At 42.6% G+C, this 28000-nt stretch overlaps 1 protein-coding gene across 1 annotated transcript; it reads left to right on the top strand.

The window, feature by feature from the left end:
• The first annotated feature begins 696 nt into the window (after positions 1-696).
• c1qtnf12 (C1q and TNF related 12) lies at positions 697-17823 on the top strand. Its single transcript, XM_084015326.1, has 8 exons — positions 697-1564; positions 10787-10891; positions 11013-11124; positions 11275-11459; positions 12540-12648; positions 13276-13369; positions 15189-15267; positions 15357-17823. The coding sequence occupies exons 1-8, from the start codon at positions 1385-1387 to the stop codon at positions 15453-15455; spliced, it is 963 nt and encodes a 320-aa protein (XP_083871452.1). The 5' UTR covers positions 697-1384; the 3' UTR covers positions 15456-17823.
• Positions 17824-28000: the final 10177 nt, after the last annotated feature.

The raw sequence follows: 28000 nt of genomic DNA, 5'->3' as shown, positions 1-28000 counted from the left end.
ACTGTTAGTATGGCGCAGTCAGGGTTCTCTGGCAGGTTTTCAAGCAACAGATTACACAAGATAATAGCTTGAGGTCACAAAGAAGTGCATTTCTATTTTTTGCTTGGATGTAAACACAGGGCTTTGGTAGAGTAGTGTAATATTGAGCCAAAATGACAGACACATTCAGACAGATACACAACTTTATACACATGACTTGTCTGCCAAAGAACCTCTTCAGCTTGAACATTTCGTCTATGAGATAAAACAGAGCTGAATAAGCTTGTAAGGTTGCCAATAGTAGCAAGGGAGGGAAACGGAGAGAAACAGTGTGAGAGACAGGCAGAGGGGGAGAAAGAGGAGCGGGAGGGAGAGAAAGGGTGATGATAAAACTTCACAGTGAGCCCTCCTGTGAGCTCAGTCGGAGCAGAGGAGCCACTGAGACCAGAGGGACAAGGGAGTCTGACGGCAAAAAAAAAGGGGGGGGAAACTATCGCACAACAAATCCCTGATCTGTGACGTGAAACCTGCACGTGGCCTTGGACTTGATGACTCGTCGTTACCTGGCGGGGTGCACATGAGTGGTGTCAGGCTGGAGCGGAGGAGCTACCTGTACCGGTGTGCAGCAGTGGTGAGAAGAAAGTAGGCAAAGATCAAAACGGACCTCATTCATCTCCCTTTTTGGGCTTTTTTTGGGGGGTTTTGTATCGCTCTGCAATCCCCTCGGGGTGCCTGGTGTGCCGACAGACATATCGATTTGAACACTTAACTGCACCTTCTCATGAAACTTTTGTGGATTTTGCAGCTTTTCCAGCAGCCGCACAACTTTTCTGGAGACTGGATCCACTACTCGGCGTGAGAGACGGCAGGAGAGCGCGGGAGGGGGGGGAAGAGAATATTGCTATCCATCTCTAGCCCCCACAGCCCACCCTCAGCTTTGGACGCCCCTCCTCTCTGCCTCTTCTTTTGCCCCCTGTATCACCACCACCACCACCACCACCTCTCTACACCTCACCCACCAACAGAGCAGAAAGCGTGAAAAATCTCACTAATGGGTTTATTTGCTGTCAGATCTGCGCCGATCTGTCATTCCCTTGGACCATTCTGCTTGACACATTTCATAGTTGAGTAAGCCTCCTAGCTTTCTGGCTCTGGTTAGCAGTGCCCCTGCAACGTTGTGCTGGCTGAGAGCTCATCAAGAGGGGAGCAACGGCGGCAGCAGTCAGTCTGACAGTCTCTTGGACAAGGAGTCCCTGAAGCTGCATTCCTCCAGTCTGCAGTCTTTTTTTTTTCTTTGCGTTTTGTGAGCCTTGTGGGCATCCTCCACCTTTCTGTCTAATCACACTGCTGAGTCCCCCGGCTGTTTCTCCAGGAGTGCCGGTGCTGATTGAAGAATAGTGTGAAGATGTGGTGTGGGGCTGGGCCTCTGGCTGTGGTGGCTGCAGTGTTTTGGACTCAGTGTGTCTTCCTGGATGGGGTGGATGCCAAGAAGGAGAGAAAGAGGCCAAAAGAGGCCACCCCACAACACACAGAGACCTACAACGCTACCATTTCCAACAGCGAAGAGGTCGGTGGAAGCATCAAGGTAATGTGAAACAGACTGTCTTTTATTATTGTTATAAATATTACACTCCTAAGCTATTCCCTTGATGATTATATTGCATAAAAAACAAACAGAAGTGCAGAATAAAGTTTGAAGATATAAGTATGTGCAGATATTTTGTCGGTACAGACAAATAAATTGTGCCAAAAGGTAAAAGCCAGGTCAGGACAGGTGTGCCCTACTAGGTCAAGCTCCAGACACCGAGACGGACCAAAATGTGTGAAACACTAAATGGATGACTTCCGGAGGTATGCTAGGAATGTGGACATCTAAAGGGCTGATCAATGCATCAATTAGCGTGTGCCGCGGGTGTCTGCCACCAAATTCTCCAGCCTAAGTGAACAAATCAGGGATGTGGTAAATTAGATAAGACACTTGTGAATGCTGCCCCCCCCCCCACCCCCCCTCCTCCTCTGCAGCAAGAAACAAAGTTATACACAGAAAAATATGTAAGAGTTGCTATTAGCTCCAGAGAGTTGTTGCTATGACAACCTGTGAAACAACATCTGTAACAGAAGAGCGATGTTGTTTTCGTTTGGAACGTTCTCCTCCAGCTAAGCTGCATTACAGTGGTCGAGTTTTTCAGGAGCAACCGTTGGCCCTTGACTGTTGGTTATTGGTTTATTGCTGCTGTTGCATATTTGAGAGGGTTTCCAACAGGCTGTTTGTTTTGCTTTCAGCCCACCCATTATGTTGGCATTCTCTTATGACTCTCTCTGCCCTATATACCAGCCTTCAGCCTCCTACCAGCCGCCAGCCTCTGGAATCCTAACCCCCCTCCCTCTTTGAAACCAAGCAGTGAGGTCTCCTTTTGTATCTTTAAGAACACATTGTAGGTGGTTGTGGCCCGCTGGTGTTTATTTGACTTGCTTTGCCCTGTAAAAGCAGAGGCTCTGAACGATGACCTTGTGTCAACCCTCCAGCCTGTTGAAGATTGCACCCCACGGGGATTTCAGTCCTGTGTCTCGTCCCACGAGGTTCCTTATAGGCCCGCTGCCATGATGTAACCCCCTGGGAAAGTGAGGTGGGCTGATAGCTAAAGACCTTTTTGGTGATGTTGTTCCCAGCCCATTGATTCTGTCATTCACAAGCCTGGTCTGACTCCGCGGTGTCTGGGACATCCGATAGGGGCGGTGCGGCACCGAAATCTGGAGCAGCATGCCGTGTAAGCCCCTCACAAAGCCCCATAGAAAGGGTCCTGAAAGAGAACACCTCGGTCGGGATTAGCCCCCTGTGCCTCCCTCTCTAACATTCTTTTCATCTCATCTCCCACAATTGGAGTGTAATGACATAATCACTCTTAAGATGAACTGTTATGCCAGATAGTGTCTCTGCCAAACAGTGTCGCCTGTGATGAGAAGCGTGACATCTGTGGACGTGATTGTAGTCGAGGTTGGGTTTGTTGGTGCGACCCTGTTTATTAAAAAAAAAAAAAAAAAGAAGAAGAAAAAAATACTTGCCACACACGGTGAAACGCGGTAAACCTGCTTTCCTTGTGTAGTTTGTAAGTTTAGCCAGAGAAAAAAACAACACGTCCATTTGAAGCCGTCTGGGCAAGGAATGTGTTCTCAAACAAGCCAAACATTTACGCTCCACATTTACATGTTTTTCCCTTGTGCCCAGTGGAAACAGTGGAAAACTGCTCCGATGGCATTTCACTTTCTATCTGACCCACTGCCGTGTGTGGGCTGCTGCTGGCTGCACGCTGCCGTACGCTGCATTCCTCGGGAGATTTTCCATTCGAAAGTGATCACAATAGTGAGGTGTGGAGTTGAGTGGAATTTTTTTTTTTTTTTTTAATGAGATGATAAGTGAAGTGCATTTCAAACAATCGTGATCTCTGTGAACCGTCACGTTGTGCAATTTTTTTATTTTTTTTTAGAGCGATATGTCAAAGGTGCATGCATGTAAGCCTTATTGCTCTCCTCTCTCGAGATGAGAGGGATCTGTCATTGTTGAGAACAGTGAGGGATCTGTGATGGCTGTAATTGAGGGAGTCAAGTCAAACATCACGCCCGGCGTGTTGAGTAATGGCTGGGGTTTAGCCTGAGGCGAGGGTTTTTGTTTCCTCTCTCTCATCCCCAGTGATGATTAATGCAGCAGTGTGTGGGACCTTTTTTTTTTTTTTTGGATCAACCCTCACATGCTAGACGAGCCCCGAGTCCCACAGGAAACGGTGCCACCGTGAGAGCACACGCCTCTTCGTGCACGACCGGCGATGTCGACCACCTCCAGCCTGTGTTTCATGATCGCAAACTCTGCTTTCAACTACAACGGGTCACTTAATAGTAAAATTACCCCGATGAAGTCATCTGAGAGCCAAAAAAATAAAACTCATCTCAAATCTAAAAGTAAAACAAACCATACAAGTGTTGTTTTCACCACACAGACACAGAGCGACTGTTTTATTTGGATTTGGTTTCATTTAATAGCTTCAGATCGATGCCAGATTTATAGAAATCCTTCTAATCTTGTCCGATTCTTATCATGTGCTGATTAACCAAACCAAACAAGAGATAACGTGTATTAATGAGCTTTTTATGCTCTTAGACACTTTTTGTTACATAACCAGGCTCGCTGTTTGTTTCCAGCTCCTTTTTGCTATGCTAAGCTAACTGTCTCCTGCTAGCATCATATTTAAAGTCCCAGTCGGCAACATTTTTTTGATCATATTCACTGAAGCCGACACTAGAACAACATAGAACAACATAAATCGATAGAACAACATAAATCATCCAGTTTTGGAAAAAAAGCGTGCCTCTACGTGAACGTAGAGCCTGTTTGTTTTGCAAAGAGCCGACAGAGCCCGGATCATCCTGTCCAATCAGCACGCAGGGCTGTGTTCGTGCACACACAGAGCCCCTCCCCCCTCGGGTCGTACCACTATCACAGGGGGGGAGATGGAGGGAAGTAGCAACAAGCTTCCAATTCCTCGTTAAAAACCCAAACGAGGAGGTCCAAAACAACAATCCAAAAAAAGAAAGATGGCGACGGTGCCCGTGATAAAACCAGAGTCAACATCGGACCCGCGTTTCAAAGGTGGCGTGATCTAAGGGGTTTCAAAGGGCACGAAGTGGAGGGGGAGGAGCTCGGTGGTCGTGGGGGAGGAGCCTGAGAGTTGGAAACATTCAAAATCTGACAGAGTGCCCTCGATCCGCCGGACTTGCCGACTGGGACTTTAACATCCTTTCATGAGTGGTACCGATCTTTCATGCAACTCTGCAAGAGCGTGAATACGTTTAATGCGATGTTGACATATTCCTTTTAAAGCATCTTATAGCATCTATCATATGTTGTTTTTAAAAAGTTTCAGATGATAGCCTGTACCCCTGTTTACTACTACGACAAAGTGGTTGCATATTAAAAGGGGGGGGATCACTATTTACAGTGTGTACTTATGTAACATAAAGTACAGCCATAAATGAATCGTATAAAAGGAGGAGGATCTAATGACTTCTCATCTGAACTGTTCTGCCCACACAGCCGAGCCACGGGGCAAACCGGCGTACCTGAGGTGGATCTGGATCACTCCAGCTTTTCATCGGCTCGTTTTACCTACCACGGGGAAAATGAGCACTCACTCCAATTTCAAAGCTATAATTCGTACACAAAACAGATGTCACACAGCGTTCAAAGTCTCCCTTCAGCTCGTATAGTTATTTCTTTTTTTTTTTAAATATCAGGACGTAGCCAAGAACGTCCCAGGTGATCTCTTAAGTATAAACACAAATTCACTTTCGCTCACATGTCATAAATGTATACACACTTCTTGTTGGGACAACAGCGACACTAAAATCATTCCATAAGAAGTGCATTCCTGCTATATTATTCTATAATAACTATATTTCATTCACACTTCCACATAGTGCTCCTTCGGCGTTTGTTGAACTAATAACAGCGTGCTCGTAGTGTGATAGACTAATTGTGTTTTGCACACGGTGCTTGCCAATTGAGTAATAACACAGTGCGACGAGAACAGAGTCAACATTGCATGCCTAACTGTGTTTAGCTCTTGGGCGATAAATCCTCAAGGCAATCTGTTTCTGTGAAGTGCAGCGGCGGGGAACACGGCGGTAGATGCTTGACGACCGGGACGCACGCAGGTTTACCAGGATCCCCCCCTCTCCCCTCCGGCCGTCCCACGCAGCCTTGGGGATCCCTGCCTCCGGGGGTGGGCCCAGTGTTGGGCTGGTCCACCCATGCATGGATGACTGCATGGGTGGATTACGGAAGGCTCTCCATCATCCTGTCCAACCTTTTAAACCTGCCCGTGCAGCAGTTTTTTATTTTTTATCAGCAGCAGAAAAAGTTTCATGTCGAACAGGTAGAAAAACAGATAAGGCGTGAAAAGAAAAATAAGATCCGTTTAACTGTTTCACCAAATTCAGGAGCTGTCTGCGACGGAGTGGAGTTTCAGTATCTGGTTGCGGCTCCAGAGACGTGTTTTAACAGTTGTGTTTTTGTTTTTGGTGGCACGCTGCCCCAGGGAAATATTTTCAATTTTATTGCCTCAAATAAATTCAACCTAATTTCCCCCCAAACTACATGACAAACACACTTAGAGCCGAGGACATAAAAAGGATCATCCATGCAAACCGAAATTATTTCTTTTCAGGGTAATAAAAATCTCACGGGGGCGAAATGGTAAACAATGATTACAACTGCGTCACGTTTTGATATAATAAAAAAACTTGCTGTGCTGTAGGTAAATGACACAAACTCTTCACTTTCATGACGTGCCATGGGCCATAATAAAGCAGTAACTAAGTATATATACTCAAATACTGTACTTAATTACAATTTTGAGGTATTGTACTTCAGTATTTCCATTTTATACTACTTTACTTCTATTTCAGAGTCAAATATACTTCTGAATCAACTTTGTTTGACATGTAGGTACATTTTAATCATAGTCACATTATTTTTGACATAAAATCCATGAGATTATAAAATACAACGCATCATAAAAGCTTAAACCACACCTATTTGACTCATGAAGCTTCATAAAAAAGTCATGTTTCAGACCTCTATGGGGTGTTTGCACACCAAAGAGACATTTCTCCTCTAAACTACTCGGATATAAATAATTGCTCAAGACCTAAAGAGGTGAAGAACATAGAAGACGGCTATCACAAGGACATAGGCTACAGCTAGCAGTCTGTTAGCTCTGCCTTTCCGAGTGGTCATTGTTTGTAAAGACGGTAGGACCGCTCATCTAAACGATCAATCGCATCATTATTCATAACAGAAGTTAAAGCAAACACTTGTCCTTTGCCACTTTAAGTGCATTTTGCAGATAATACGTCTATCTTTGCATTGAATGGACGCTGGTGTGTTGGTACGAGGATGTGAAACGTTCTTCCAAACCCTCGGACACAATGCGTCCCATTCTTGAGGTCTAAAGCCTCGGTAATGTGTCATGATTTAGAGCCCCCCGTCAGCAAGGATAAACACTGTCTGGGAGATTTAAGGTTTCTCACCTTCAGACAGAATACCTGACACATTCTCTCGGCCCGCGCTGGAAAAGTCGTGCGCTCACACCCGCTGACAGACGAGGCCACTTTGAGGCACTCGCACATCAGCGGTGATCAAAGCCAGAGCCCCGGCGTTCTTCATCAGCTCTCAGACTGATACCTGGACCCGCTCCCTCTCCACTTTGTTCGCCAGTCGTACGCGCTGATGCAGTGCGATGGGGAAGCTGTGTTTACTTTACGCCACAGTCAAATAGCAACAAGCGAGAGACTGATTCTGACAGATTTTTTTTTTCTGTGTCATCGAGCGATATGGTTTTTCAAGTCTGCGTGAGTCTTTGATGTTCTCAGTCGAGACAGAAACTCACCTGCATACAATGAATCAGATTTTTTTTTTTTTTTTTTGGCGAGTTGTGCGATACATGTCACTGTACGCTGCACATGCTTAGAATAAAAACAGTTTAATGGAAAGAGTTAAGAATTCTTTCGGGCTGATGATGAGATTATTTATTCAGTGATTTGCTTTTATTTTTAAAGCTCAGAAATGAAGGTAATAATTACCTTGGTTGTAGCCTTTCTTCCCGCAGCACAGAAAATCCTTGAGGGCAAAGGTTTTAATGGTTTAATTACAATGGCGTGTGTTAAAGAGGATAACAAGCTTAGTATGGCTGATTTCCTGGCAATGATACGCCGTCTTTTTATTATTATGTAGGGAATGGCTAAGATGTGTAATTATAAGTCGCATGTGTGGGCCAACTTGCGCTGTTTTATATCCCTGGAGAAGCGAGACGGTGATCTACGACACTGAAATAAACACGAGAACAAATGTGGAGCTTCGGCTTTTCTTAGAATTAGCGCCCACTGGCTCTGGTAATTAGGTGGGTGTCTTTTATATCGTACTGGGCTGTCTGAGGTGATGAGTCACAGGTTTACAATCAATCCCAGTGGAAAATACTCAAACTGCCACGGGCGGGGAATGCTAGTACAACCCCAGCGCCACCGTCGCCAACATGTTAATATTTGTTCAGGCATACAGGACTTGTATGTTAAAGGAATAATTCAAATTTTTTTTTAAAATGTTAAGTTTTGAACAGTAAATTCGAAGCTGCGGCCAGTTAGCTTAGCTTAGCACAAAGACTGGAAACGGGGGGAAGCAGCTGAGCAGGCTCTCCAAAAAAAACTCAACAATACCTCTAAAGCTCACTCATTAACATGCTTTATCTTGTTTGTTTAATCCATGCACAAACCAACGTGTCAAAACAGTGTCTTGATTTGACTGGAGGTTATCGCTTTCACAGGATGTGACAATTCAACACGATTGTATGAATGCATGTATACAAGCTTTGCCAATCATAATTATGACTTGGATGTTGATGTAACTCCAGGGAGTCACGGCACCCAGCCAACATAGCCCCCATAAAACCGCAATATGTCTTTTTAACACTTCTCCTTTTGTACGCATATAACACATAAAATCAAATATGTAATCAGTGAGCTTTAGAGGTGCTGGGAGGTGGATTTTGTTCCCTTTTTACAAGCCAGACTAGCCCGTTCCTAGCCATTATACTAAGCTAACTAGCTGCTAACTATAGCTTCATATGTTGAACTTCTCATTTAAAGCAGCTTTTAACACCATTTAGCGTGTAAAGAGACAGATATTAATACCTTTATACTAAGCTAACTAGCTGCTAACTATAGCTTCATATGTTGAACTTCTCATTTAAAGCAGCTTTTAACACCATTTAGCGTGTAAAGAGCCAGATATTATACTTTATACTAAGCTAAATAGCTGCTAACTATAGCTTCATATGTTGAACTTCTCATTTAAAGCAGCTTTTAACACCATTTAGCGTGTAAAGAGACAGATATTATACCTTTATACTAAGCTAACTAGCTGCTAACTATAGCTTCATATGTTGAACTTCTCATCTAAAGCAGCTTTTAACACCATTTAGTGTGTAAAGAGCCAGATATTTATACCTTTTATACTAAGCTAACTAGCTGCTAACTATAGCTTTGTATGTTGAACTTCTTATTTAAAGCAGCTTTTAACACCATTTAGCGTGTTAAGAGCCAGATATTTCCATCAGGAGGTGGTGGAGACAAAAAATGGATAAAAGAGAATAAATAATGGACTTGCTTTGATGATTTGTAAATAAGCAATTGTTTGGTCCCCCCATACCAACTCGTTTCTGCTCCCAAAAAAATCAGTTCTCGCAGGTTCAAGTGTTTGAATATCAAACCATCCCTGTAAAGCTTACAGAACTGGTATGTTAATGAATGTGAAAAATTGACATGTCAAAAGGAAAAAGTGGTTTATCCAGCGGGGCCCCCGGTCTTATGGAAACATCATTGTGTAGTGTTAAAGTATTCTTGTCCTGAACGAATCAGTCTTGCTTTTATCTGTTTCCAAAACCTCAAAATCACAACAAAAACACAGAGCGGTCCAACATGCAGCCGGCTGCAGCGCCTGCTGAGTTTATTTTGTCTGCTGTCGGAGAGAAGAAGTCTGCGAGAGAAAGCTGGTGAAAATCGCAAAATGTAGGAGAAAAAACAATATTCCAGTATTATTGAAAAGACAAACAAGGAGTAACTTTGTTGTGGTGGAACTAGAGGCAAGTCTTTAACAGTGAAGAAGGGGTCATGTTGGTTTTGTAGATAAGTGATCCGCGTCTCCCTGCCAACCCTAAACAAATTCCATTTCAGGCAGCTCACCTCCATGGCTCCTCTTTATCTCCTCTTCTATCTCAACCGTAGACACTTGACATTCGGGGAAGGGTTAGGGTTAAGATTCGTGCCGGATTTCTTTCAACATCACATTTAACCAAAATGAAAACACACCAGTCTGCGCATAACAATGCTGCTTCTAGAGGTCTCCTCGGACTGCGTTTCTTATCTCCCCCACAGATCCCAGTCCTCCTATACAGTAACTCACTCTAAATAAATCACACCACAGAGCATTAAGTCTCCTCGGTGTACATGCTGTGTATACATTGGTTATCTTGTTTATTCAATTTTCTATCATTTACATTACTCAAACCAGCAGTATCAATTAAAGCAAACACTAGCACATCTTTTTGGTGATGGAGAAGGTGTCGGCCGCTTTGACATGTTATAAACTACAGTAATCGAGGTCTGCAATCCGCAGAATCTACATCACATGTAAACGAGGCACTCATTTTTCACCAGCGTGCTCATGGAAATTTTCATGTGCTGAGAAGAAGAAAAAAAAAATCTAGGTTTGTTTACATTCATCCAAGCACATTGGACAAATAAGAACTGACGTGGCACCTGAGGGAGGGAGGGAGGGCAGCCGACGAGCAGGAGAGGCAGAGAGGTTTCCTGTGTGACCTCCCTTGGTGTCTGGCACTGTTTAACTGTATCTTAGGATGGGATTTTCCAATGATGGTTTTAAAGGGAGAAATGATGACTCATGGGATTTAGTTTTGGAGGTACCGTCATTTGCATCATGCCTCATTATTTAGAAATAATGCATTAATCTGGTAAATGGCACATTTTTAAAGGCTGTAATTATTGAATGAGAACGCAGCGTGGTGGCGGCAGAGAAATGTTCCTTGTTAAAAGTAACAGTCTGAATTTGCTATAGAAATAAATACGCACCATTATTGATTATACTGTAATTTTCCATGATATCCTCTATTTGGTACTGGTTTATAATCATATTGCGATACTCTTTTTGCTTCATGTTTGTGCCTTTTTGTTTCTGCTGCAGATTCCTGACAACCAGCGAGTGGATCCACTGGGATCCTGGATGGACTTTGTCAAAAGACCGGTTGGCAACTTCGCAGGGAAGTGTCGCAAACGCAAACGACCCCTGGTAAACCCAATAGATAGACTGTGTATTACAATACTTGTACTTGATTCATGGTGATTGGTACATTTTTTCTACAGTAATGATGATTTTCAAGTTTGATTTTGATGTGTCTTTTCTCCGCTAGCCGGGCCCACCTGGTCCCCCAGGTCCTCCTGGCCCACAGGGACCTCCTGGCTCTCCTGGAGCCGAAGTCACCCAGGAAGTTCTTCTCCAGGACTTCAAAGACATGATTAAAGGTAGAGACATGTTGATTTGAACACATCAGCTATCTTAAAGTTTGGAGGGATAACGAGTGACGGTAGACATTTGGATATGCAGGATTTGTATGTTTTATCACATTATCGTGAAAGAATGGTTTGAAGATCACTGTTAACTCTTTCTGTCAGAGGCGACAGAAAGGAGAGCAGCGGCGTTGGACAGACAAACCAACCCCAGCCAGCTACCTACAGCTCTCCTCACCCTGGAGGGGATGACCTCCTACCGGCGAATAGAGGAGGCTTTCCACTGCAAGCTCAAGGGCCCCGTGGTGGTCGACAAGAAGACGCTGGTGGAGCTCCAGAACTTTCAGACAGTATGTTTGTTTGAAACCGAGTAAATGTTTATGAACCGGTTCAGCCCCTAAAAAAAAAAAGAAAAGAAATGTTTTTGGCTAATCCTCCTCTGCATGGTTACATGCTTTTTTTGTTTCTGACCCATTTGCTCCTCCGTCTTAACCGTGTTTGAAAGGGCGAGTGTTCGGTAATCATTTGCTTAGTTTGCATGTGGTGGAATTATGAGCGGATCATCCCCCCCCCTCGCTGGTAACAGGGCTCGCTGGTAACTGGCAAAGCGTGCACTGCCACTCCGAGACTGGCTCTTAAGGTCGAAAAAAAATATCTACATTTTCAATTCTACACATCACTCTCTGAGGCGGCGTACAAAAGGCACTCTGTCTCCGACTTGGAATATAGTGTGGAGAGGACAGAAATAGACACTGTTTGAAACGGCATGCTGCAGTGGAAGAACTATGCCCTGTTGGGATGGGCCTCGACGAGGCTGGAGGAGGGAGGATGAAGCTTGCCGAGCTATTTAACGTGTTAACGCAGCACTGTGTTAGAATAGGCGTTTTAACTATGGCTCTGGAAGGGAAATGTTGCATGTTTTTGCAGTCGGGGAGTGAAGAGAAGGAGGACAAAAGGAGGCAAAGGATTCAAATAAAAAGGTCTCTTAGGGGCCTCAAATATCTGGCGACACCAGAAAGTTGAACAGAGAGAAATTATTCATCTATACATCTTCATTAAATGGGTGTTTCAAGCTTGGTGAAAATGACGGGGCTTGTTAGTAAACTGCAGCTGGCGAGCTAACCGCTAACACGCTAGCCAACCCAACTTGGACTCATTGGCTATTTTCTCGTTACTGTACCGCTTGCACCCCCTCACATTTTTTGCACCTAATTTAATTGAATATAGATTTACTAAAGGGGAAAGAACCTCTCCAAGCTAGTGAACTTGCTAATTGTGAGTTAACAGGCTAGTTATCATAAGGGCTAATGGGAAAGATTATTCAAAAGACGTATTTGTACCATAACAATCTCATAAGTGCCCTTTTTTGTGGGGAAATCCATACTCTAAAATGTGAATATTTATTTAATTAGATATTTCTGTGCTTTCAGCCACCAGCTAAAGGAGCCTTCCTCAGGGGGTCGGGAATGGACCAGTCCACCGGGAGATTCACTGCTCCCATCACTGGGATCTACCAGTTCTCTGCTAATGTCCACATTGGTAAATCACTCTCTTATGAGGCGTTACTGTACATGTATCAATAAATTAAGAGTCTAAAAAGGAACGGAACTGTTTTAATCTACTGTTTTCTAAATCCTGCCCTCCTTAGTTTGCTATACTAAAGCATTCCATTTTATTGGTCGTAGCTAGCTAGTCACTTTTTTTCCACTTTTATTGTTACAAGAGAAAAGGCTTTTTTTAAAGATAAGTACGTGTTTTACTAACGTACCATTAATTTGGATAGCGATGGCTGGAATTTAAACTTCCCCAAATCAAATAAAGAGCAGGACACTAACGTTAGCCTACAAACTGGAGCTAATGCAGTAGCAGGTTATGACTTAGGGTGAGATAGTTAGCTGGATTTACAATCGCAGTTTACCCTTACACTTTTGCGCTTGAGTTTTTTGAAAAAAATACACTTCCATCTGAACCTTTTTATAAATTCTTATCACAGTTCTAAGTCGCATCCACAAAAATATGTTCAGTAGATAACAATAACTAATAACTAAGAATGTAGCAGTTTGTATTAAGTTGTCATAGTACCTTTTAGCTGTGTGAGTGAAACTACATTTTTCATGTCGCACAATAACCAGCGTTGCCGTTATTGTGAACATTATCTCCCCACAGACCACAACGAGGTGAAGAGGACCAAGAGTCAGCTCAAAGCCAGGGATAACGTCCGGGTCCTGATCTGCATCGAATCACTCTGCCACAGATACACGTAGGTATTCTGCACCGGTCCGTTGACGAAAGTCATGTCCTGGTTTTGATCTGATCTCAGATTTGATGTTTAAATGGAAGTATGGAAATATAACAGTATCAGGTTTTAGATCGTTACATCGTCTGTGTGCATGTTTGTCTTGATTTCTCAACATCTTGCTGCTCTTTACTGCCAGAGCATGTTCAGAAACATGGATAAAGTGTTCACATGCCACAGTATCATGGTTTATATTGGAGTGCTCCAGGTAGCATCTCAAATCTGGCTTCATCTGGGTTTCCTGAATACCATAAATATGCTGGAGAACTCATCCCACGAATCAAATACTGCCTACCTGGCACTCTTGTTGGATCATAATCCATGTGGTTTTCATTTGTCATGGCTATAACACATGCTGGGCAGTCAAACCACTGATAACCACTGATATCCTAGGAGGTATTTAATCTGACTAAAACAACCGCACTTTGCATTCTTGATGTTCTTGCGTCAAGAAAGCGTATTTACTTTTCCTGTATAACATAGATATTTTTTGGGGAGGGGGGGGTTTAAATGCTGCCTTTACCGTCACCAGAATTTATGAGCCGTTCAAGGTGTTGTATGTTACAGTTTGTGTGGAACCAGTTTGGCATTTCCTGTATAAAAGCAGAGCAGGTCTTTTCAAGGAAATGTCGTCTCACTTAGAGCCCTCATCCCTGTCGCCTAACTAATCTTTATAGACTCACCTTTGACACTTCAGGCAGCCTGTTATATTCAGCAGCGTGGCAGTGAAATGCCCTTGTTTGGGATGTGGGAGGCAGATAATGAAGTATCTCATGCAGCGTTTCTACATGGGGCGAAAAAAAAATTAAAAGTCCGGTTGGGGAAGGTCCTGAGTTCTTTCCAATATTTCAAAATGTCTATTTACATAAAGTCAGCGAAAACTGCAGAAATGAATTGCACCCTGAAGCCTCCCCCGGACTGTGCAGAGCTCCACAGCCTCCTTTCTTGTTTGGTACAATGAGGAGAATGTATAAATAATATTATGATGGGTTACCTAACCAAATCCTTGGCTTTCTTCTTCTTTCTTTTTTTTGAGCCAAAGCCCCAGCCAGTCTCACCCTCCCACATGAAAATGCAGAGAATGTGAAACGAGGTTCATTGTGATGGCAGTTGGACTGAAGACAAACATGATTGATTTGCCATAAAAAATGTAGCATTTTCCACTTAACAGGAGCCAGTGCTGCTCTGACTGTGTGGTTAAAGCTTGCAGAGATGTTACAATCAAATATGCAGACTCTGTGGGTACTGAGTTGTTAAAGAAGAAGACATGAAATGTGCTTATTCTGTTTTTCTAGCTGAGTAAGATAAGAAAAATGTAATACCACTGTTATGTTTGTGTGACTGCACCTGGTTAGCTTAGCTTAGCATAGCATACACATTGGAAATGGGAGGAAGCCGTAAATCTGTACCGTAAATATGAAGCCACAGCCAGATGATGGGTAGCTTAGCTTAGCATAAAGACTGGGAACAGGAGGAAGTAGCTAGCATTGTGGGGTGTTTTTCACTTTAATTTTCATATAAAATAAACAAAAGATACATAACATCAGTGAGTTTTTGAGGTTCATGACTGAGCCAGGCTAGCTCTTTCCTCCTGTCTTTATGCTAAGCTAATTTAGCTGGCTGCTGATAGCATGACAGTGGTATCTATTCTTCTCATCTAAAAAATAAAATGAGCATATTTCTCTGATATATTGAAGAATCCTTTAAAATTAAAGCATTTTGAACTTTAACAAAGTCTAAGAATGCAAATTTGAGCAATTTTTAAAATACTTTTTTTTTGCAGCTCAATGGAAATGATTGTTGGATTAGAAAGTAACAGCAAGATATTCACCGTCAGCGTGCAGGGGCTGCTGGAGCTACAGGTGAGCAGCACACTAAGTAATACAGGAACATTAAATATCTGTATTTATGCAAGTCTTCATACCTCAATGTTGTGCGTCTCCCTCTGCAGGCTGGGCAGTACACCTCCATATTTGTGGATAATGCAGCAGGCGCTTCCATCACAATACAGAATGGTTCAGATTTTATGGGCATGCTGCTTGGTGTATAGCCTCGAAAATGAACGGGGCACGATCCAAGCCATCCAATGCTGCCGTTTTCTTTTTGTGTTTTTTGTGTTTTTGTTTTTTTTCAATGGACTAATTATGAGCACCATCACAGTACCAAACCACAGGGGAGGTTTGAAGGAAGGAAGTGAAGCAGACATGGACTTGACTGTCAGATGGTGAAGGGAAAGTGTGAAGAACTCTGGGACTTTGGAGTTTGTTTTTCACAGTGCACCACTGCCACTTCCCTGAGGACCTTGGATGCCTGATGCTTCACCAATAAAATAACCCGAAAATAAATCAGTGAATATGTCTGTTACAGTATATATTTCTCGTGGTTATGAAGACCTCTTGTGGTAGACCAAATATCAATCTTTCTGATGCTCTCTGGATAGATTTAGTAAGAGCTGGGGAACACGAGAAAGTACATGTGTGTTTAATGTACGCTGACATGTTAATGTTTTTTGTCTACATGATCTATTATGTACACACTCATGAACTATAGTTATATTTTATATCATGGATTAAATCTCACATTTATATGTTATGTTATATGGTACATAGACTGAGTACACTGGACCATGGTCGCATGCTCAATAGACAAAATACGGCTTCACAAGCTCTTGTAATATAATTACATGTTTTGTAACAATACTGCATTTTCTTTTACCCACACTAGCGGTGAGACAATGCCATTTTTGGTTCAGACCAAAATCTAATCCAAGTATTTGATGGATTGCAGTGAGATTTTGCACAGACATTCATGGTCCCAAGAGGATGAATCCTGCTGACTTTTCATGTAGCCTTACCATAAGGTTGACATTTGTGGTTTTCACAACGATTAGATGGGACTGGCATGACATTTTGGAAGACACATTCATGTCCTCCTCAGGAAGAATTGTAACCAATGTTAGCATGCTAGTGCGTTAAACTGAGATGGTAAACATACCTGGCAGTGCCATTGTGAGCATGTTAGTATTAGAGTTGTTCCGATTCCGATACCAGTATCGGAAATGCCTCTGATACTGCTGAAAATGCTGGCATCGGTATCGGCGAGTACTGGAGTCCAGGCACCGATCTGATACCACGTCATTTATTAGAAATAGGAATTTATTTACTGGTTAGCTCCGTTAGCTTTGACACAGTTCTTCTTCGCCGCTCTTAAAACAGTTAAGCTGTGCTGCCATCGGCAGCTGCTGTTTTAGAGGGGCGAAGAAGAATTGATCACCTGACAACCGTTAAAAGGAGCTAATGTTAGCGCATCATGTCGGCGGTTTGGCAGTACTTCACAGTGGATGTTCCCACCAGTTTCGGTACCCGGTATCAGCCGATACCCACAGCACGAGTATCGGAATCGGTATCGGGAGGGAAAAATGGTATTGCAACATCTCTAGTTAGTATGCCAATGTTAGCATTTAAGAACTGTTGTGTCTAGGTACAGTCTTATAGAGCCGCCAGCATGGCTGTAGACCGTTTTGGCGTATTCACATTACAAAGAAAAACCAGGGTCAGTGCTCCGCGTTGGTTGGTACTCCCGGTGGTGCTGTACCAGGGGCTGAGCCAGATGTTGTAAGTATTCGGGGCTCAGGCCAAACCTAGGGGTGTTGAGGGGCATCCTCCACTGACATTTTTTCCCTGCCCCATTTACGGCAGCTAAATGCGCTATTTTTCAAGCCTTTTGAGATAATGGAATGCCTAAAGAAATCTGTACATCATTTGGGAAACACATAGGAAAGGAAAGTTGAAAGTATTTTATTAACTGAAAAGATTCAGGACTTTTGAGAGACCTTCTGCTCCCGTGCTGTATCGTTCGGCACTATGTTGCTAGAAATAGATCGCTACATTTCTCAAACCGTTTTTGAATTTTTTTTTGTAACAAATCTGGTTCTTGTTTTGTCTGGTAGCTTAGGTCAAAGTCAAATTCAAATATTTCTGTGCACCACGGACGCAACACACCGCAATAATGGAGCTAGCTGTTTTTCCGCAATAATGTGAATACGCCTTTAGTCCTGTTTAAACATGTCTGAGAGATTGAGATTCACCTTTTGACTAAGAGAGCTGTAAGAGAATGTTGTTGTTTTTTAACCGTAAGATTATTTTTACAGTCTATTTTGTGTTATCATATATCATATTATTTCCTGTATTTTATTATTTTCTTGACATATAGATGTTTGTAATTTATAATAACTAAAACACCAGTAACATTGGAAAGCATTGAAATTTGATATGGTATTTATATTTGAGGAAATGTATGAATCACTCGTTGATTGACACTCAAGGACTTTTCGTGAAACCACAGATTACTGCAAGAATAAAATTGTATCTTTTTGCTATTTTTTTTTATTACCCATTATATGCTGTAATTTGAAATTAAACTTTTTAAAATGTCTCTACACATAATGGTAGTGGTGATGCTTATTTGAACACAGTATTCTCGTTTACAAAGGGGAGGGAAATAATCTATAAACTGAATTGCCATCAGAATTTCATCTTCTTTTACAGTATTTCAGATTTATTGAAAACATCCTGCAGAGTTCGACAAAACTTACCATTTTTCTCCGCAATGCAAAATGCCAAGAATGCCTCAAATACCTTTTGCAAACAGTGGCAGACTGCCAAGTGAATTCATGACTACCTGTTAAATATTACTAAAACATCTCGGTGTTTGAAATGAGACCCCCTGCATGTCATCTTGGATCATGTGTCCAACTAAATGAAATGGCCTTTTTCGTCCAGGTCGTATTTCATGCATTTTATATTTCTCAAGTGTCTTGTTTAATTAAAACTGAATGGCTGTTACATCGCAGCGGTAAATGGCACTTTATCGCTATGCTCTCTGGAGATTATTAGAAAATCTTTAATATCACTATATTGTTTCCTGGGTGGTCTCACAAAGCGCTATTAAGAAGGCCCTTTATTACACAAATGCTTGTCCAGCCAGTAAAATGAGCTTGTTAGCATCATTGCATGAATGCCTTCTAATAGAGGCTTCTCATGGAAGCATTGCTGAGATGCCAAGTGTCACATACTGTACCCAAGAGGCAACCACAAGAACGTTGCACCCACGTGCTACTTCAGCCGCCTACTGTAGCATTTCGGACAGAACTGGGCTGCTTGCTGGAAAGCCAAAAATTTGGAAAACAAACGTTACTTTTTTTCTTTTTCTTTTTTTTTTTAAATGACCTGCCAAACAATTTTAGGTACCACTTCATATGTGTTCTTATTTCCCTCGGGCTTCATTTTCACATAAACTGCCAGTCAAGAGAAATGTTTTGAAAATGACAAATGAAAATAAAGCTGTTGAAAATAGCTCGGCTAGAATTTATAGTGTATATTATGTGAGTGGGATTGCTTAAGCAAATTCACTTTCCCTTTTTTTTTTTCATAAGCTGCCTTTCAACATGTTTAAGAGTGCAGGGATGACAGACGATATACGTTTACATAATATTTACCTTTTCATTGCTCAAGGAGCAGGAGAATGGCACCACACTTGCAAGTTTTGATTGTCTTATGTCTTTTTTTTTTTTCCTTTCCAAAATGTGTTTAATGACAGCTATGCGAGCATGCCGTAACGCATTCGCTGCCTCGCAGTGGAACACGGAGCCTGCCAAAGTGGTTGCGAAACCACCGTGCGCCACAACTCTGACAGGAATTTCCCATCGCCCCATTATCAGCATCAGACAAGCTGAGTGATTGCAATTACATCTGCCGAAATGCTAAGAGCAACTGCCTTTTCTCCGGAGAAGTGAGGTATTATGAATAGCCCCATTGTGAATCTGTGAGGTTTCTGTCTGCCCGGTAAACCAACATAGTTGTGCTGTGTAGCTTTAATGAGGCCTTAATTATGAGATTCCTCTACCTTAGTGACGCATTGAGTATTTAAAGTAAATCCCTGTGTGTACAGGCGTCTCTAAGACAAAGACAACAGAGATAAACGTGCCACATTTTTAATACCTGCCTACTTAAAAACAAAAAAGTCATACACTTTATATCAAGGAAGTCACTTCTCTTTATTAGTAAAAGTGCTGCAGTTTAACACACACACACACACACACACACACACACACACACACACACACACACACACACAATCAAGCATGGTTATGAGAGGTGACCATAGTTGGAGCCCAAATATGAGGAGGATGCGACATTTTGGCGAGAAGCCAGTCGCCGGCCCGAACCCCGTGCATTCTGTCTTTCTTCTCTGTTTGTCAGCACTTCCAAACATGGCTACCTGCGGAGAGGAGCAGACAGTGAGACTCTTCTGCGTGGGGATGCCAGGCTCCTGTATATTATGTTTTGTAGCATGCCTCGGATTTTTTCACAGCAGCCTAAGTTACTCCAAACAGAGCCGAGCAGACCGAGCAGTCCTGCTGATACCGAGGCGGGCCTAAACAAGCCTGTTGCCGTGATACCGTCCCAAGAAGCTGAATGCATTTGGGTATGGGGGTACCGGTTTCTAATGAGGCACTTTTCATTAAGGGTTCATCAGCTGCAGTGAATGGCCTTACTAATGTTCTAATGTCTCGACTCGCTGTCCAATGATCTATTTCATCTATTTATCTCATTTATAACCTCAACCATCTCTCCAGAGTTTCACAAATCGAGGGTAACCATGGACGCCACTGGCCACTGAACACGTTTTGTGGTTTCCAGATGAAAATATCCTCCTCCAGCATTACACTTGTTTCGTCTTTTATAGCTAAAGCTTCTATTCTCAATATTTTTATATTAGATAATATATCACATAGATATATTTGTCTCCATCACAATAACATTTATATACTAGATTATTTACAGGCCAGGCAAAGTGGAAAAATTACCTTCAGGTTAGCTGTACCACATCCAGCTTTAACCCACTCGCTGCACTTTGGTTCAAATTATATTCATTTTTTCCCTGCACACTATACTTTATATAGTAAAACAGATCTCAGAATGTTTGATTCTGGTCTGAAATCACTTTTGATCAAATTGACATTGTTTGCATTCGTTCTCTAACATTCTGGATAAAGACTTTTACTTTTTGTACTTTAAAATGAATTTTGATGCTCAATACTTTTGTACTTTTACTCAAGCAATAAGTATTTTGAAGTATATTTGAGGCACTTTTGTAACAGAGTATTTCCACAATTTGGTATTGCTAACTTTTATTACTTTAAATATATGAGTGCCTTATCCACAGGTGAGCCATGCTGTATGTCTTTGCTCAGCTGTCATCTTTAATTCACATTTACTTATTCCTGGGTTCCTCTTTCTGCCTCGACATAATTTGTTGTTTGTTGTGGCTCAGCAACTTAATTATTCCCCAGAATAAAGACAAATCAAACAATGCCTGCGGGTTATTATGCTGATATACCTGTGCAAATTGGGCGCCGTGTCCACTTTGCTGTAGCCTACATATCAAACTGAATGTGTCATATCTCCCCTCTGAATGCATTAACGCTGTCTGGGCGGCTTCACAATCAGACAGCAGCTATGTAAGTATTTTCAGCGAATTTAGTTCTCAAATTGCGGCTGTCGAGTGCAATTGAGGCTTCGCTCAATCAGACCTGGCCCCTGAAAAAGGTTTTTGTCTCATGTCTCTGTCATGTCTACATCTCTGGACCTTTAAAGGTTCACTCAGCAACCTCTGCTGCAATTACACAAAAAGTTATATGAGGACAAGGGACACATTAGAAACACTGGTCCAGGTTGACATTCACCCACACACACACACACACACACACACACACACACACACACACACACACACACACACACACACCTCAGCATGGACAGGCAGCAGGAAAGAGTCTGGTGTAGTTGCAGTGGAGACGGTGGGTTTTAATGACACGGTATCTCTCAGAACGCTGTTCCCATAATTGCGCTCTGTCTGACGTGCGTCTGTCATTGGCACTGATTGTTTGTCCTGATGCCCACCTCCTCGTGGGGGGAAAGTGTGCGAGTGCAGAGGGGAGGGGGGGGAGGGAGGGGTTTAGGGTGGATGTTTGGATCCCCTCGAACTGGACAGGTTGCATTCAGGAGCCCACGGGAGGCCCAAACTGGAGCCATTGGTGAGATTGGTATCGTGTTAATGGCTCCACAGGCTCCGAGATACATAGCAGCAAAACCATAAGAGGCATAGGAATGTGGCGCTCCCTTGAATCATTGTCATAATAAGGGGACAATTGCACACGCAGACCCAGGACCTATTTGTGCTCATTTGGAACCTGCTTTGTCTGAGCTCTCTCATGCCTCTCTACACGGTTTGTCTGTGTTAAAGGAATAGCTTAACATTTTGGAAAAATGACGTTTATTAGATTATTTTGCTGACAGTCGGATGAGAAGATTGATACCACTCGCATGCCGTTTAATATGAGACTTAGCATATTTGCCAGCAGTCAAACTACATTTAAGAATATTGTGTATCAGTGTGTAAAATATTTGTTATGTATTTGAGAGAGAAGCACTTTTGACGTGCCTCGATTGTTTAATGAGCTGTTTGTCAGTTGTTGGTAAGGGGCCAGACTATAATAACTAATGCCATGTGTTTCCCCATGTAGAATCTTTAACCACTTGTAGTATCTTTGTTGCCTCATGTACGCTACTATCAAATTTCCTTGTATTCAAACGCACCTTTCCCCGAGCCTCCAGTTACATCAGCATGTTCCCAGGCGTCTTTATGCAACAGCAGCACTCAGTTATGAAAAACATGTCAGACATCCATGCCTCTCCATATGACAGAAGATTAGGCCTTAAATAGAACCATTGATGCTAATAAGGGCAAATATCCCTCATTATCTCTTCCCGGAGCGATAGCAGAAGATGGAGCGGAGCGGCCCTGGTGAGGCAACTCAGACTTGGGGGCTCCTGGAAATAAAAACAGTGGACCTGGTCATGTTGTGAGCTGGGAGCTCATGTTTGAGGGTGAGATGAGTCTGTTGGATAAGATAAGGTCTTGAAGTGTTCCCCCTGAGTGATGTATCAGGTGGTTTATTTCCTAAATTCATAAACAATCTTCCATCAGACTGTAGTGAGTGAAGTGCTCGTTTCTGAGTGGATGATACAATTATTTATACATCAAAATATCTTATTTATTAAATTCAGTACTCACTTCACACTTCATGTCAAGTTCTTCATATCAATCTTATTTTTTCAAGTATAAAGCTGTCAAATAATTGTAGCGAGGACAGAAATTGAAGTAGAAATACGAAAAGAAAATACTCAAGATCAAGCACCTCAATATGTTTTACTTGCTCATGAGCGAGCTTGGCACTCTACATAAGTAATTTGTTAAATAAGTGATTTAAAGGGGAAACTTGCAGAAGCACAAACTTCATAAAGAGAATTATAACTCAAAAAAGCAGCAGCAAAAAAAAAAGTGTAATCCCTTGCAGGCTTCAAACCGCCTCCTCCCTCTGCAGCTCGACTCTCAGAAACCCCTCCGTCAGTGTCAGACCAGCCCTTTCTCACTCTGCAGGGAGAGCCGGTGTGGTTTTTCATTGCACAAATCAAGACTGTCAAGCGCTTGTGTATATCCTGGTGGGGACTGATCCAGTAGGCTCATAAATGCCCGGGCGTCTGCCATCCATTTGTTCACATGTGTGATCTCATGTATCACACTTGTCACTCCTGGGCAGCTATAATCTCCCAGAAGCTTTTAGTAGAAATCCTGCTGACAGTGTTATTTGAAATGCACTGTGATTATTCATTATGGGGTTTACACATTTGTGGGAAAGATGACAATACCACAGAAAAATAACGTGTGAGTTCTAACAAGGAAATGATCACGTATGTGAGTCTATCACTTTTTTTTTTATTATTTTTGCTCGTTCCTGAGACCGTCGTGTTAAAAAAGCTGGTGTATTACCACCTTAAGACGAGGGGATATAATGGGATGGCATGTGGGAAGAGGCGTTCAGGATAAACACAAAACACCGGTGTACTTTCACACAGTTTGCAGCCTGCAAACTGTAATCTTCCAAATCCCGTCAAAATCCCGGGGATGTGTGTTTCACCAGTAAATATGCACACTCACTGTATGTGTTCTTCTTTCTCCCACTATGTGATAAGGTGCATCCGACTGAGAAAGAGCATCCCTAGATGTTTTGGCAGGGCAATAAAACTGTTAAAAAAAAAAAAGTAATATTTGTGGACGTAACTCTTCTGCCTTGAGACAGGTTTACAGTCTCGTGCTGGCAGGATGGATTCCTGAAATAAACTTTCCAGACCCGGGGAGTGAAAACAACTCCCTTTCTTTTGTGAGGGAGACGAGGCTCGGCCCCGATATTCATCAGTGGGGATAACCTCTGACCCCAGAATCATATGACGCTGAGTGCTGGAGATCCCGGTGCAGCCAGACAGTCTGTCTGAGACAGCATCTCTCTCTCTTTTCCTGACACTTTTTTCTCCCTTTCTTTCTCCCTGTCTCCCCCTTTTTCCCTCTGTCCTCACCTTTGCTGCTATCTTAGGGGCTGTATGGAAGTTGTTATGGGTGTGAATAGGTGCTGAAACTCCACAGAGTTATTAATATTTTCTTTGCCCCCCCACCCCCACCCCCACCACCCTTGTCTTCCTCCCCCAATTCATCTTTAATATCTAAAAAAAGGCAGAGAACAAGGAATTAGACAATTTTTCTGCCTCAAAGCTGTTATGTTTTCATGCTTCCCATCCATCTGTGGGCATATATGTCACGGAATTTCTTCAAATTTCACACACATTTCCATGTACACATGGACTCATCTATCTATCTATCTATCTATCTATCTATCTATCTATCTATCTATCTATCTATCTATCTATCTATCTATCTATCTATCTATCTATCTATCTATCTATCTAATATAATATAATATAATATAATATAAAATCACTGTATTCAAGAGTCTCATTTCGGCGTACGCCGACATCCATAACAAGCGCACCCTCTCGGCTCAAGGAACACGTGTTCCCTTGGCTGCATCCCATTGGCCAAAAGTTCTGGCTCTGATTGGACTTGGGAACAAGGAAGCGGTGCGATAAACAAGCTTGTATGAGATGTCGCTCAACGTTGGTTTACGATCCTCAATTCAATGTAGAGAAGAAGATACTGGTCAGAGTACCATGTCCCAGTAGGAATATGAGGAAGACGTACTGGGAGAAGCTGAACATCGTGATGGCGACTGGCCGTATCAGTACGAGCCTGAAATCACACACAGGCCCGAAGCCTAACTTTCAGCCAATCGTTGACCTTCTTTATACTTTGGTCCCGCCCTCTGAGCTGTCAGTCACAACAGAGCGAAGAGCGAATGTTATTACGTCTGGAAAACCGGTTTCTCTTACAAGAAATAGATTCAAACTAGAATTTGAGTTTGGAGGATTTTAACGACGAGATGAGTTTTAGCTAACCGTGACAAACATGTTCAGGTACGTTTACTGAATATGGACAAAACGTAAACACGTAGAGGTTTATGTAAGCTCGGCGGCCGGTGTTGTCAATGAGCAATGACATAATACTGGTATGGTCCTTTAAATAGGTAATTATGCGTTATGAGTAAATGTGTGGTACTTGCAGTATATTGTGATGCAGACTTTTGTTTTGACTTTGAATGCATGTCTTTTACTTGTAATACGGTATTTTCCATACAGTCACCCATGTTTCAAATGTGCATCTCTTGTGACACAGAATAAACTTGCTCTTATAAATTGAGGAAACCTACAAAAACCCCCCGCCTTCTCTCTCCTCACTCTAAACCCCTGAGATACCAGGATGCAGACAAGACGGTGGGTTCTCACCACTCCAAACAATTACCATTAGGTAGGCCATGACAGAGCTTTTCCACACCATGCAACGGACTGAAACAGCTGCTGGCAAGCTCACCTCCCCTGGGTCCAACTTCAGTCTGCCGTGATGCTCTGATTGTGACACTGGTTTTTTCGGATAAGGTACTCTCATGGCTCACGATGACAGCCTGGCGAGCAAAATACCTCATGGGCTTCCTGCAACCTTTGATTTCATTTAGAAAAAAAGTCCAGGAACTGCTTAATTGTTTCCATCTTGCAGGACCGTACTGTAGCTAATTGTAGCTGTTTATCAGTCTGATCAGAAGCAAAACCATAACATGATGCAATGGATGTCATGCTTGATGTGTTGGAGTCGCACGGTAATTACAGAGCAAGTATGGATAAATCTCAGGCTGGGATGCATTCATACTTTCACTAATGCAGACATGGAGCCACTAAACATGTAATTGCCTTACAAAAGAAGTATGCCCCATTTACATGCACTCGGATCATTCAGCAAAATGTAACAGCAGATAATGTGGTGATTTTCACAAAGATAACTACCGGGATCAGATGCTTATGCACTAATCAGTGTTGAAGCATGTTGGGCAGAGCAATGAGCAATTATAACTGTAATTTAATGTTCTCGTCGGCAGACTATTACCTCATTTTTATTGCTCTGGTGTTGACATTGAATAATAAAAAAGAAGAAGTACTCATGATGAATAAGTACGGTGGCAAAACATGTTTGTTTTGATGAAAAGGGGGCTTTGCAGGTGGGTTGCAAGTGGCTGTGTCACCCCTCCCTATTACAGGAAGACTGGGGGCCGAGCCCCATGCATACATTTCTCTTCGCTTCATAATTTGGCAACCGTAATGTTTGAGGCATTTCACTCAAGTGAGTCATGGTTTGAGTGCAGCCCTGTGCCAAAGAGGTGTTGGGTTGTGAGTGCTGCAGTGTTCAGAACGAGGCGGGGAGCGTGAGGTGACATGTTTTGCTGGTATAGAGGATATGAGAGAAAAAACTCCTGTAATGAGTGCTTTGTGAGATAATGGTATGCACGAGCCCACCTCGCTGCTATGCTTCCTCACTCGGCTCCAGAGGCACAGAACAATGCCGAAACATGTCACGTCGACGCGCTCGGGACGCATGTGGCGCTCGAGGAGCAGTTGGTGGAGCGTGCTGGCAACGTTATCTGATTTTTACACGCCATGTGATTGCATTGAATACAACTCCCAAGTATTCCTGACAGCCCTGGAATTCAGAAGTGCAGTTTGTTAAAGGATAGGTTACTTTGCAGATTCAGATTATACAAAATACTGATATATGATGTCGTATTAAAGATTAAACTAAGCAGAAATATATACAGTAATTTAAGCGAGCTACACCTTTTCCTGCTTAAACGTTGTTTAAGAGATTGATGCATCAATAATTATAACCCAATATATATTATTTTGAAATTGGCCATTCCGCATAATTTACTTTCTTTACTTATGGTGGGGTTAGGAAGGTTAATACTGTCTGTCTGTCTGTGTCTGTCTGTCTGTCTGTCTGTCTGTCTGTCTGTCTGTCTGTCTGTCTGTCTGTCTGTCTGTAGAGATAGAGAAAAGTCCCGCTCACGCTGGAGGGGAAAACCGTTCATCGCTTCCCATTGAATATGTGTATGTCCCAATAACCATAATAACCTTACTATTTAGTATGTAACACATAGTATGCCAAATGCACCAGCATGTCCGACTGCATCTGGTCGCATTTTGCAGCATGCAAGCCAGCAGCCGCTTCTCTGGGCATCCTGACCCATTATCCCGGATATTTGAGCAATAGGGTCCAAGTTCAAGGTGCCGTTTTATGACCAGAGACTGTTCAGAAAGGAGATGGCCCACTAAGGCCAGCAGGGTACGGTCCCCATCTTTTATGGCACAGGGAAGACCGACTCCACCGACATCAACATAACCACGTCTGCACATTACGCTGCTGGATTCACTAACAGTACGAATGTTTTTGTGTTCCTCTCTCCTGCTGTTTCCAGGCCAAGAACGTCCACTCGGCGGGAGGTCAACAAACCTCAACGAGTGTTTTTGTGTTTGTGCTTCCTCAACAGATGCCAGAGAAGGGCCACATACAAGAGCTGAAGGTCACCCTCAGACCACTGACAAACAAGGCAGAGGGTTTTGAAGAAGGTGTTGGAGCGGACAAAGAGGGCCGTGATGAGGTCTGGCAAGAGGAGGAAGGAAGCACGGGGAAAAGATTGAAGCGTCTTCCTCCTCCTCCTCCTCCTCACACACATAACACAGTCTTTGATTGTTGTTTGTTGTTCTGTATTTGTCTTGTACTTTATTTTAGATAATTTTAGATAATTCCACATGTTTTGTGTACCAATATTTTATGAAGAAAATGTCATCATCTTTGTTTTTACGTTCTAAATATTACTGTTTAAATGTCTTAATTTGATATCATATATAATTATCATACTTGATGGAGGCTGCTCCTTATGTCTGACCTGGTTCCACCTCCATACAGGGTTCCCCAGGGTTTACAAGCTTTTCCAACACCTTACAGCTGAGGTAAGTTTCATATGTCTATACAGTTCATACATATGTCTGACATATACATATGGCATCCTCCGTCCTTGAATCCTTGCATCGAAATGAGGAAAAACTCAGAAAGAAACCTCAGAGAGAGCAACAGAAGAGAGAGAATTTGTCGAGTTTATTGCTGATGAACAAGGTTAATTACTTGAACTTAGTTGTGGATGTTTTCATAAGGACGGCAGCTGTATGGCGCGCTCATATATAATTGCAGTGGCCT

This window comes from Eutrigla gurnardus (assembly GCF_963514095.1).
Source record: "Eutrigla gurnardus genome assembly, chromosome: 8".
Taxonomy (NCBI): domain Eukaryota; kingdom Metazoa; phylum Chordata; class Actinopteri; order Perciformes; family Triglidae; genus Eutrigla; species Eutrigla gurnardus.
Note: the sequence above shows the minus strand (reverse complement) of the source record. Positions and strands in the feature narration are given on the sequence as shown.